General features: G+C 42.1%; 1 protein-coding gene across 1 annotated transcript; it reads right to left on the bottom strand.

The window, feature by feature from the left end:
- Positions 1 to 73: 73 nt before the first annotated feature.
- On the bottom strand, positions 74 to 11,960 carry znf292a (zinc finger protein 292a). Its single transcript, XM_054614361.1, has 8 exons — positions 11,778 to 11,960; positions 9,729 to 9,883; positions 8,712 to 8,790; positions 8,242 to 8,377; positions 7,882 to 8,084; positions 7,495 to 7,631; positions 6,989 to 7,130; positions 74 to 6,838 (listed from the first exon to the last, which is right to left on the bottom strand). Exons 1-8 carry the CDS (start codon positions 11,925 to 11,927, stop codon positions 695 to 697), a joined length of 7,146 nt encoding a protein of 2,381 aa, XP_054470336.1. The 5' UTR covers positions 11,928 to 11,960; the 3' UTR covers positions 74 to 694.
- Between the last annotated feature and the right edge of the window lie 428 nt (positions 11,961 to 12,388).

Raw genomic sequence — 12,388 nt, 5'->3', positions numbered from 1 at the left:
GATGACAAATAAAAAAAAACCAAAATGGTACAAAAAAGGCATTTATTATTATGCAAATTCAGTCCAGTAAATGTGTGATTTTGTATTAGGAAACTCAGCAGACAAAAAGATTATTTCAATGATCTTGTTCTAATGTTTTGTCTGAAATTCAACAATGATCAAGCTGATTATGACATGCTGGGCATTCATTTTCCATTTAAGAAAAGATCTAGGAAGAATATGTGTATATATATATAAACTGTAACACAAAAAGGTCTGTAGACAATATTTTACAAAAGAAACAGTAACATTTTATTGAACACTTTGTGGAAGACATGTAAATATTACAGATAGGTCTACTAGTGTTTAAAAAGGATGAAATAAATACAAACAGAACTTGAAATCCCATAGGGATATATAAAAACATAGTTTTTCTTTAAAAGTCTCCATTTAGCAAAAGAAAAAAACATCTTCAGTACTAAGCATAAATACAAACATGTTTCTAAAATCTATGCCCTATAGATTACCTGGTTATTATAACTAACATACATACTTAAAATCATCCAAGACATTTTTTCATTAAGTACAAAATAGGCCATTTCATCATTAACTGCGACCATTACTGTAACCAGTTGGAAATCTGATGCATTAACAAACCATTCTGCAGCATAACTTCTCAAATCCTGAGTGAGATCGAGTTGAAAACAAAATATCGTTATGATCCGCTATAAAGCCACTTTTTTATTATGACTATGGGCTTCATGTCTTGAAGCTGTTTTAGCAAAAGATCAGCACCTTCTGAAAATGTTTTATCAACGACAATCTTGACATTGCTCACTGATTTGAAATTAAGGGGATTTCTGAAGTCGACGAGATTTTCACAGCCGGTTATTCTACTTTTCATTGCAGATTTCTGTTTGTGAGTTTGTTGTCTTTTGGACGGCAGTTCAGCACTAGATCTGTCATTTAATTTGCGTTTGGAAGAGTGGGTGGACTCTGAGGTTTCCAAGAACTTAAGGAAAGAGTCCTCAAGTCCTAAAGGCTTGAAAGACCCCGGCATAACCCCGTCCTCACGTTGATCTTGGGCTGTAGGGGTACCAGGATTTGAGTTCTCTCTTGAACTGTTAACAGTCGAACGAGTCCTAAGGGTCTGCATCCTCTCTAGACACGCAGGTGTAGGACAAGCCGGCTTTCTGGGACGACCTCTTTTAGTTCCTCCTTCTGTCCCAGTGGAAGCTTGAGATTCTGCACTATCGTCGTTTGACAGCTTGCTGTCGTCATGGCCTATTCGATCCCCAAGCTCATCCGATTTCTGGTCGCTTAGTTTATCGGCGTCATCTGCCTCCATCTCCTCGGAAGATGAGCTCGATGCGCCCTCAGACTTACTTGAATCTTTGAATCTGGAGCGTGAGTACTTTTTGCAGAAAATGAACTGGCTCCTGTGGTCTTCAATGTATCTCTCTGTGAGACCATGAGTTGTGTAATGCTTAAATATACTTCTTTCAGCCCGCTCGACTGCATCGCAGCCTATTATCATGCACGGGTACTGCAGTGCAGACTTCTTGGTGCACATGGCTGAGGCTTCATCATGTGATTTTAGTGTAGGCTTTCCAAAACTAGTCCAGTGTTCAATGGACTTCCCATCTTTCTTTTTAGTGTTTTTCTTCTTCACTTTGAATTTGTTTTCGACATTCTCTTTCCCATTAGCACCTGGAAAGAGCCCCATCGATTTAGTCCGTCTTCCGTCACTTGTTTTGGGATCATAAACATATTCATGCTTTTTTATTAGGTGACGTAGGAGGTTTGATTTTGTAGTGTAAACACGGTCGCATTCCACATACTCGCACTTGAAAGTTTGATCAACTGAGCCGCTCTCAGAGATGGCGATTTCCTTGTGGTAATTCTTAATGTGCTCAATGTACTTTTCCACCGAGTTGAAGGGGAGAGCGCACTCCGGGCGGTCACAGTTGAAAGTCCCTATGCTCATGCTGGCCATCATGGCGGTGGCTTTGTCACGACTGAACTTGTGGAGTAAGAGGTAATGCTGCACCAACCGTGTGATTCCCATGAACACCCTTGAACAGTTTTTCACTTGACATCTGACCTCATCTTCTTTGTCTATGCTCTGATGGCTCTCCTCTCCATTTTCAACACTTGTCTTTTCAGCGTCAGGTTCAGGTTTGCTCGTGGGCAGGGATGCCTGATGCATGGCCCTGTAATGTAGAATCAAATTTTGCTGGATGGTGAATGCAGCCGTGCATCCTTCGTGAACACAGCGATATGGTCTATACGGACTGTAGGCGTTGTCAATTTCACACATTTTGAGGCTCAACCTTTTCTGAGCTTTGTCTCTCCTCTGGGCCTCATCCTTCGTTGGTGTGTTTTTGGAGCTGCTGGGTTTCTCTGGGGAGGATGAGGCAGACGCAGAAGAAGGGCTGGACATTGGCTCCTTGACTTTGCTAAATGATGCATCTGATCGTCCGTGCTGCTTCTTTGTTTTGCCACCCGGACTGAGTTTCTCTAGTAAGCCGGATTTCTGCTTCACATCTGGACTCCTGTTTAAAACAGCCACTTTAGGTTGCTCGTGGGCTATTTCGTGAACTGATGGTTCCGCCTCACAGAAAGACCCATCAGTCATGTAGTTTTGAGGTGGTGGTAGATTTGCAATAAAGGATACCTCAGGCATGAAGCCCTCTTTAACTGCATCTCCAGGTGAAGTGATTTGAGGAACTTGTGGATTGCTCTCATCGTCTGCTTGAGGTGCAATTTCAATGTCAAGAGGTTCTTGTTTGATAGTAGGTAATACAACTGCAGACTGTGTTGTGTGACTGGAGTTGGCATCAGTCGTCACGCGGCTAATCATCACGTCATCTTTGTTCAGTCTGAATGCGCGCCTGTTTCGAGCACTGATCTTTAGCTTCTGTATGTCTGCCTTTGACAATCGGTGGACTTTTTCATAGTGAATCCTCAAACCTGTCGTTCTCGTGAATGTTTTGGGGCAAATTTGACAAGGATATGGAGAGAGTTTGGAAGGTGTTTTTTTCAGATCTTCTATCATTTCATTGGAGTAATCGTGCATTTTTGTCAAGTGTTTGAATAACGCCTCCTTAGTCATGAATGAGTACTCACAATCATCCTGGTCACACTTAAACGGTTTGGAGATCTTTTCAGAGGGCTTGTCATCGTTTTTACTCAGTATCTTAGTTTTTTCAATTTCCTTGGCTGTATCGGAATAACTGACATTTTGCTCCAATGACAGAGCACTCCGCATCTTCACTTGTGCAGCCTCAATCAAATCCAACCTTTGAAAGGCATGTGAAATTTCCATCAAGTGATCCTCTTGATGATGTCCAGCGAGGGCTGGATTAGCCAACTCTCCGGCCTTCTGTTGCTGGTTTTCAGGGGAAACGCATACAGAGTTTGAATAGTCCATTATATTAGTATTTTGGGGCTCCTGTTTCAACACCATGGGGGTTGTCAAAGTGGTCAGGCTACAAGATTCCTGTGAGAAATCACCATTTGCCGCGTTGAATACTGCTCCGTTAGTATCAGGGACATGGGGGTCATTGAGAAAATCAAGGAAAGATGTCGGCAGATCAGCGGTCAGGTCGATTTCATCTACAGGTCTGCACTGTGAGCGTTTAGATAAGTGACCTCCCAGAGACTTGGTGCTTGTGAACTCTCTGAAGCATCTCCTGCAGATGACTTTGCCATCCTTAATGATGGCTGGCCATTTGGTTCTCTTGCTCAACCTGCCACGTTTTCCTTTCTGCATGTCAGGATCAACGGCCTTCTCATCTGCGGGTGTAGCCTCACAGTCGGCGTTGGAACAGTCCTCTTCGTAAGGGAAATCTGTGTGAATGACACTGTTTGGACTGAGCATGCCATCCACAGAGTTGTCCATCTGTTCATAACAAGGAGTGGACACGTTCTCTGTTTTGATTATGTCATGTGTAGCTTTTAATGCCTCTTGGGCCTCTGGGCTCAGACATTTCATTGGAATATCACTTGACGAGTCTTGAGTAAGACAGGAGTTTTCACTCTGGGCATAAGGAGTGTGGTAGCTCCCTTCAGGGAGGCTATCAAATGTTGAGATACTGTTTCCATTATCTAACTGGCTGGTCATACTTGCACTGCTTTTCCCCACATCCCCGCTGTCTCCACTGCCCTCTGGATGCATTAATCCATACTGATGCCCTCCGTTATGTATTTGCCCTCCATTGTCAAGCATCAGAGAACTGGAGACATATTGAGACATCAAACTTGAAACTGAAGGAGCGTTTGACATAGAAGGACCATGTGTAGCTGCCATTGAATGATCTCTATCAGTCGGGAGAGATGCTGTGGTTTGATAAGGGTCTGCCTGCCATTGAGGATAGCTCCGAGGGGGGTACTCATTCATATTGAAGGCATCTGGATAGCTGTTATTCATCGGAGGTGAAGACCATGACTGTGACATGTCTGATTGCATCATTTCTGGATTATTTGGGTTCCCCCATGATGGGTACGCTGTGGGGTTCACCATTGGAGTGATAGGCACAGGTTCCATTGATCCAGGATAACACTGGGCAGGTGAGGTTGAAGATCCCGCTGAGTAATCCATTTGCTGCATCCCAGGTTTGTTGCATAGTATTCCTGGCTGGTTTGACGGCCTGTTCGCCTGGTTCTGAGGCTGACTCGGCGAAGCGGGCCCACTTGGTGCCTTCTTTGCGGTAATTTTGGACACTTTGTTGTATTTCTTTGCCAATTTCCAATCTTCAAATATTTCAGGATGTTGCTTCTTCACATGCCTAGACAGACTTTTGTTTGTACTGTAGGCCCTTGTGCAGTCATTATACGGGCAGCAATGCAGGTTCTCCTCGTTGCCAGCAGTTACAGCAGGCGAGCTGGAAGGATATCCTTGCAGTGAACAAGGAATTTCTGTCTTGATTTGACTTGGAGAAATGATTTGTGGAATCGCTTTTGTAAGTTCAATGCCTTGTACATTATTAAGCCCCTCTCCCTGTTGACTTGCCACAGGGTTTGTTGCACTTGGTACAGGATCGACTGGAGGGATCTCACCTTGCCCAGCCACATTATGGTGTGCATGAGGAGCCTCTGGTGCGGGTTTCAAATCAGAAGATGCTGGAGTGGGGTTTGTTAGCGGAGTGTAGCATTTCTCCGGTTCTGTGATTTCAGGATTCTCCACAGAATTCAGCATGCTTTCAATCGAGTGTTTCACTCTCAGAGGAAGAGGTTCTTTACCAAGATCAGGTAAGCTGCATGGTGATGAGTCTGACTTTGATGCCTCCATCATGTATACACCTGTATCAATCCTTTCAATGCAGACAACTGCAGAACAAGTGTCTAAATTGCCCTGTGTGCTCTCAGGTTGTGGTTTTACTTTTGAAGTATCAGGAAGATTTTGATTTGTGATGGGTAAACTGTTAACTGCATTGTTTGTACCATGATTCTCTTGGTGAGACAAGAATTGAGACTGTGAGTAGAATATTTTGCCACAGTTTTCTGTTTGGCAGGTGTAAGTAAGGTAATGCTGAGCCTCGTGATCATACAACAGGTAGGCCTCACTGAAAACTTCGCCACAGTTGGGGAACATGCACTGGGCCTTAAATTCAGGATGTGTTTTTCTATGCATTAGAAGCTCAGAATTGGAGTTAAAGTTGGCCTTGCAATCCAACTGTATGCAGATGTATGGTTTGCTGCCACAGTGCATCTGCAAATGGTCATTAAGATGTCTGACATTTACAAATTGCCGTCTGCAATACTGGCACACCACTTTCTGCTTTTGTATCTCTAAAAACCTCATTGCCTCTTCGTCATCCTTGTGAGATCTGACGTGAGCCATGAGGTTGCGGAAAAACTTGAAAGCCTTGGAACAGTTTTTGACAGGACAGAAACAGTCCTGACTTATATTTGTGTCAGATGTAGTTTGTTCTATCTTAACAGGAGACGCCATTTGGTCGCCAATATGGGATTCAATTTTAACAGGACTAATGCTCACCTTGGCAGCAACTTTTGAATTTTTTGATGGACTCTTAGGGGACTGAGGTGGTTTGGTTACCTTCCTAGCAGCTTTCATTGCAGCAAGTCTCTCTTTGCAAGATTGCTTTACATGCGATGCTACATGTGGCTCTAAAATCTCCCTAGTTTCAAAACTGTCAGCACAAATTGGACAAAGATACACTCCGTCTTTGAAGTGCTTCTGCGCATGGCGAACAATTCTGTGACCCAAGAACTCCTTGTCACACAAAACACAATACTGCATGTAGGCTCGCCAATTTCTGAACCGGGCAGACACAAAGCCCTGCTCCCGAAGTTTTTTAGCTTCTCTATTTTTTTCTCTTTCATCCGTGATTTCGTTAAGTTCATTTGTAGTGGTTAGCAGAAAATCCTCCAAGTCTCTGTATTCAGGGAGTTTGCCAAGTGCACTTTCCACCTCCTGTTCATCGGTGTCATTGAGCGTGTCAATAGATGACACAATAGCTGCCTCCTCTCCCATCAGTGCCAAGCAGTTGCGTTTCAGTGTTTTCCAGTCCCAAAACTCTGGATCAAAAGGCCACTGTGTCTTGAAGGCCAGCAGTAACTCGCAGCGTAATGAATTGGGCACTGGTAGACTCTCGTCCTCCTCAGGCTTTTGGTCTGGTTCGTTGTACAGTGACTCCACAGCATAATACGAGTCAACGGTAGGCTGGAGGAGGAACTCTGTCAGCTGGCATGCACGCTTAACCTCTAGATCAGTTGGCAAGAGGCAGGAAATAGTCTTGCACATGGTTGACTTGCTATCTTTATGGTCACCGGATGTCATTTTCAGAGCTTGAATGCACATTTCCACACACACTGGAAGCCCCACCTCTCCAATCTACGGAAATAATAAAGAAACAAAAAATGCCATGGGTTTTATTTTCAGGCCCATTTAACAGATCTAGTATTTTATGAGACACTGTTGGTGTGAATGGTTAGTTGTAATGATTCCTCTATCGGCCACAGATGTGTAGTCTATTTCTCTCACCTCGTTTTGGATTACTTTGATTAGGAACAGAATATGACAGACGCTTCTACAGAGAAGAGCCATCGCTTTGCTGTGTCCAAGAAATGCATCAGCTGACGACTCTATACGCATTAGTAGCTTACTCCAGAACAGTGTGAGTTCCCTGCAAAACATCCCAAACACAACTGTTAGAACAAAACAACGATTATTTTAATTATTGATAAATCTTTTGATTCTTTTTTCTGATTACTTTATTTGAAATTTTTCAGATTACAGATGACCACAAATCTAAATGTGCACTACATAGTTTTAACTTCAACTGTTGCTGTATTAAAGAGTGTTAGCCATTCATTCACAGCTGACCTATCTCTTCTCAAGCACTAAGCTATTAAGAGACATGAACCTTCAAACACAATCTGCCTCTGCAATATGCTCAACAGAGAGGGTAAGAAATATTTGCTCCATGACCACTGTAATTTTAATAAGTGCTCCAAGATTATTTATCTGAAACAAACGGGAAGACTCACCAGGCACAATAAACATCTCCTTGAAGTAGCTGTCGCTTGAGAAAGGCAGAACATAAGCAGAGAGCTCCTTTCTCATCTCCTTCTGACTCCAAGTTGCAAATCATTTCAAGAGCATCTTTACAGTCTATTGAGGCAATCTATTAGGCGTACAGAGAGAAAACATTTCAAAGACACTGTTAATTCTAATGAATTAAAAAGACTATCTGTCTCATGTTACACAAAAAACATTTAAGAGTAAAAAATAGCCTCAATTTTCAGTTTGCTGATTGGTATAGTTGCTGGGTTTAAGATATAACATCACCGATAAGCTTTTGAGCACTTGTTCGAATGTTACATGTAATCACTTCGTTTGTACAAGTAACTGTGTTACTGTGTGTCATTTCTTACCTCTTCCATTAGCTGTTCCTGACTTTTAGTCATGCAGATGCAAAGCAAGTAGGTTTGCTTGAAGTTTCCTTTTCCTTCATATCCCGGATACTCTGAGCACATCTTTGCGAGTACAGCAGCTTTATCAACACTTTCCACTTTGATAAGATGCTTTATTCTCATGTTCAGAAGCGTAGCACCTTCCAACTCAAGATACTCATGAACTATGAAACAATAAGAAAAAAAAGAAAGGGACAAAAGGTAAGAAACTGCAGATGAGATGCAGACAAGTATAATACACACATTGAACAATTAGAATTTCATATAACTAAAGCTGTACAAGTCAGCACGGTGCGATCCTCAAACCCAATAAGAACTAACCTTGCTCTGTTTGAGGGATTTGATTGGACAGGATGCTGCTCAGTGTGTTGTTGGACCAAACGCCATCCTGTTGCGCCAGACCTGAAAGCAGGCAAAGCTGTGTGCTCCCACTTTCTTGCAAGAGGCTGTGTGCCAACTGCAACAGAAGATAAATAAAGATGTAGTAACATAATAACTAATATTTCAGTGAGTCATACAGTCCACAGTCTAAAATAACCGTTAAGACAATATTGCTGTAGTGAATGTGCCACCATTCAACAGTTAACATTACTTGAAAAGCAACAGGGAAAAAGACATTTCATATAAACTCGTTCATGTAAAGAGATTCCCACAGATCCAAACATTCAGCTCGTATGTTTGTATTCCTTTTCAATGATGAGCCAAACCAAATGCATTCTAATAACTAAAGCAACTTTTATTGCTTATCACTGCAAAGATAAGCTTTGAAAAAAGTCCCTGAGAATACTGACCTTCATGGATGACTGAAACTCCTCCCATAAGGCACCAGGGACATGCTGGGGCATTAAGAGCAGCAGCTCCGCACAGCTCCTGTGAATCCAACACAGTCATTTGTTAAAGACATAGTTTTAGGTCAAGGCTGTGCAAACACTCCACAAATTAAGGGGAGCCATACAAGAGCACCTATTCACAAAGTGTCAGGCTGTAAAGTCAGTGTGGCATTTTGGAAATATAATAAAGATGACAAACGGGGAAGAAATAGGAGTGTAAATCAACAGCAGTGAGACACTTAAGTTGCATGGATCAATATAGGTGTAGGTGTTATTAGATAGTCCCTGTTGTTTTTCATATTGTTGTAATGAAAAACGGCTCCGAGTGGGCGGATCAGTAATCATGATCAATAATTTACCAAAAAAAAAGAAACAACCTTGTCATTATTAATTGTTGCCTCTGTATTTGTGTGTGTGCACTGCCTCTCCATGTGCAAAGTATAGTCTGTAGCTAGCCTACATTTCTATTCTAATTACAGCCTCAAGGACTTTGCCTTCTTCGCTACTTCGAGAGGACATTGTGTGAAAAGTGATCTAGTTCCTGTACACTGTTTGAATAGTATTTAAACACTCAACATATCAAAATTTACTTTGGGATTTGGGAGTGTTTTTGTTTTATTCTCAATGTCAAATATTGTGCATCTTTCGTGAAGGATTGCTGTCTGTCTATGCAGTCACCATTAAGCAGCCTGCATAAGACAAAACTACACCAGTTGAACTGCAGAGCAAATGTTAGGTCTAATGTCATGTGCACATCCAAAACCAGAAACCCATTCTTTGCCACATCAACTTTACACTATAACAGGAAAGACTTAATGAGGATGATTTCTCATACATACAATATAAGTATTATGTGTCATTAATGTGTAACACATATCAAGCTCATAAGGAAGATATTGTTAGAAAGAATGAGAAAAATAATACAGGATTACGGGAAATCTTATTCCTGGTGACAGCCAAGTCAGAGTTCTTACTCACAGTGCTAACTTTTCAAGTAGGAGTGGCACGTTTTCACATTCGGAGGAGAGACAGGAAGCGGCCTTAGCAAAGCTGAGGATGGCCACAGTGTAGACCTCCAGCAAAGGCAGTGGATCCTCATCAGTTTTCCAACGGCCAGCATTTTCCACAAGGACCTGGAAAACAGAAAAATACTATTATTACCATAAAGCCACTGATAGAGGGATTGTTTTTTATAAGGCATGCTAGTATATTATAGCAAGGTGTAAAAAAAAAAGAAAGAAAAATACCTTCAAAATGAAAAAAGAATAACCAGATTATGTTAAATCTATCAATGAGAATTTAAATGACTCATTTATTTTAAGCTAAAACAATTAGTCCTTCATCAAGCAAAATATGCAGAAAATTCTCTGTTTCTAGCTTTTCGAATGTGAGTATTGCTACTTTCCTTTTTTTGCAACTGTCTGGAAAAAATACTATTTGAGACATTACCTTTTCATACTGGAAAAAAATGGCAATCCCAGTTGTAAATAATTAATTCATCTTTAAACTTGCAGATTAATCAATAATTAATTAGCTCTTCCGGCATTAATTTCTTTCTTTTTTTTTTGTCCTTATTAAAGATGTTTATACTTTCTCAACTCAGCAGTTGTGTAATTACATAAAGGCAAATAATGCTTCGTTATACTCCTTGAATAATAAGAGCCAAGACAACTTTGGCCTTGGTAGTGAGGACATAACGTAGGCTTCATAATCATGACAAATCAAACATGTTTAGTGAAAAAACAATGATCTAATTCCTCTGACCAAAAAGCCCCAACTAACTTTTAGATGAAGAAAAAGGGACGTACCCTCACAAAACTATCAAGGACGGAAAGAAATTCTATATATTATATACTGATTACATAATACAGCCAAGATGTAGACACCTAAGGCAGTAAAGCACCAAAGTTATGTGTGGCTTAGCAAACTTTTGTATCCTCCCCTTTTTTTCCTTTATGCCCAACCTCAAGTAACGCCTCACCTTTTATCAATGAAAACAAAAAACTCCCTCCATTTCTTCCACCCCGCATATATTCATAGACATCCATTAATGCCTCCATCTTTCCCACAGTTACAAACCTCCATCATGACCTGACTGATCATAACCATCGTCCCCTTCTGCACAAATAACCAAATAAGTGAAATGCATGTCTCTGGATGTGACACAGAAACAAACCAATAACCATTCGGTGCAATAAAAACCAATCCTGCCAGCTAAATGGAGACCTGGTATTTTCATGGCCAGGGCAACATTAATGAGGAGGATGTGTAATGGAGTCAGTGACCACTGCCACACTTTCCCTTTTAAAGCAGTGCTTCAGTGGATCGGCTCTAACGTTGACATCCATCTAACATCTGTAGTTGTTGCTGACTATAAAGCTGTAATAAACATAGTAGCTGGATTAATCAGTGCAAAGAGCCTAAAGGAAGGAAAAAAAAAAATGCATTGCTCTTTCTGCACAATAAAGCAGCTTCACCAAAACTAACCTTTTTTTTTTTTTTTTTTTTTAATATACATACACCAATTGGATTCCTCCACCACCACCACCAATGCATAGTTATAAAGTTTGAATGGTGTTTTCTGCAGGGAGGACAGACGTGTAGTTCAGTGCATATCAATGCATTCGCCCTGGAAAACCTCGCTAACGTAGCTACCCGTTTTCTGCACAGCATGACCACCGCACAGGACAGGGGGACCCTGCATACCAGCTAGCAGCATTCATCTATTAGCTCTGTGGCCTGGAAAATACGAGTAATACGTGCACGGCGCGCTCCCGACGCCGCGGCTTGCCTTGGTAGATAAGCGAGACTTTTGCAAATAAGACAAACATCTCCTGGACGGATGGTGGATGGTGGATGGTGCAAAACCACGGAGTTTTTTTCCCTATCTTGAAATGCAAGAGAAGCTAACCAGGCTGCTAGCGCCTTAGCTACATTGTTGTAGCAAACGTAGACGCGCATCCTCGGCCAGGAAGCCAGAGGGGCTGCAGGGCTGCCCGGGATGAGCAGCTCGGAGGACGGGCTCACCTGGCAAAACTCCTGGCAGAAATGCAGAGAGGCTTCCAGAGGAGACTGCGAGCTCTCTTTCAAAGCTGTGGTCAAACCCTGGAACCGCTCTCGGAGCTCTTCGAGAGCGTCCCGTGTGTCATATTCCTTCTCTGTCTCCCCCTCCGCCATCTTCACAACAATCACGACCGCGTACGCACAGATGTTACGCTGCCAGACTGGCACACGCACGCGCACGCAGAGGGGGGAAGGGAGAGAGAGCACAGAGTGTGCTCCACATACACAAACCCCCCTGATGTCAACAAAGCATCCATGGCCTTAACAGTGATCACACTCTGCACACAGGACTGGACGTGAAGTGTTTACTTAACAGCTAATCTAAGAATGATTGGACTGCTGGATTCCCAGGACTCCAGGCTATTACCATGCATGCAGAGAACACTGCCGGTCAGCAATGACCTCCAGGCCCAGCATCCATTACATTACATTACAGTCATTTAGCAGACGCTTTTATCCAAAGCGACTTACAGTCAGTAGTATGTTACATATCATTCACCCATTCACACACTGATGACAGGCTACCATCAAGGTGCCACCATCAGACTCTAACTAACATTCATCAACATCCAGTC

Source organism: Anoplopoma fimbria, chromosome 15, assembly GCF_027596085.1.
Source record: "Anoplopoma fimbria isolate UVic2021 breed Golden Eagle Sablefish chromosome 15, Afim_UVic_2022, whole genome shotgun sequence".
NCBI classification, from domain to species: Eukaryota; Metazoa; Chordata; class Actinopteri; order Perciformes; family Anoplopomatidae; genus Anoplopoma; species Anoplopoma fimbria.
Note: the sequence above shows the minus strand (reverse complement) of the source record. Positions and strands in the feature narration are given on the sequence as shown.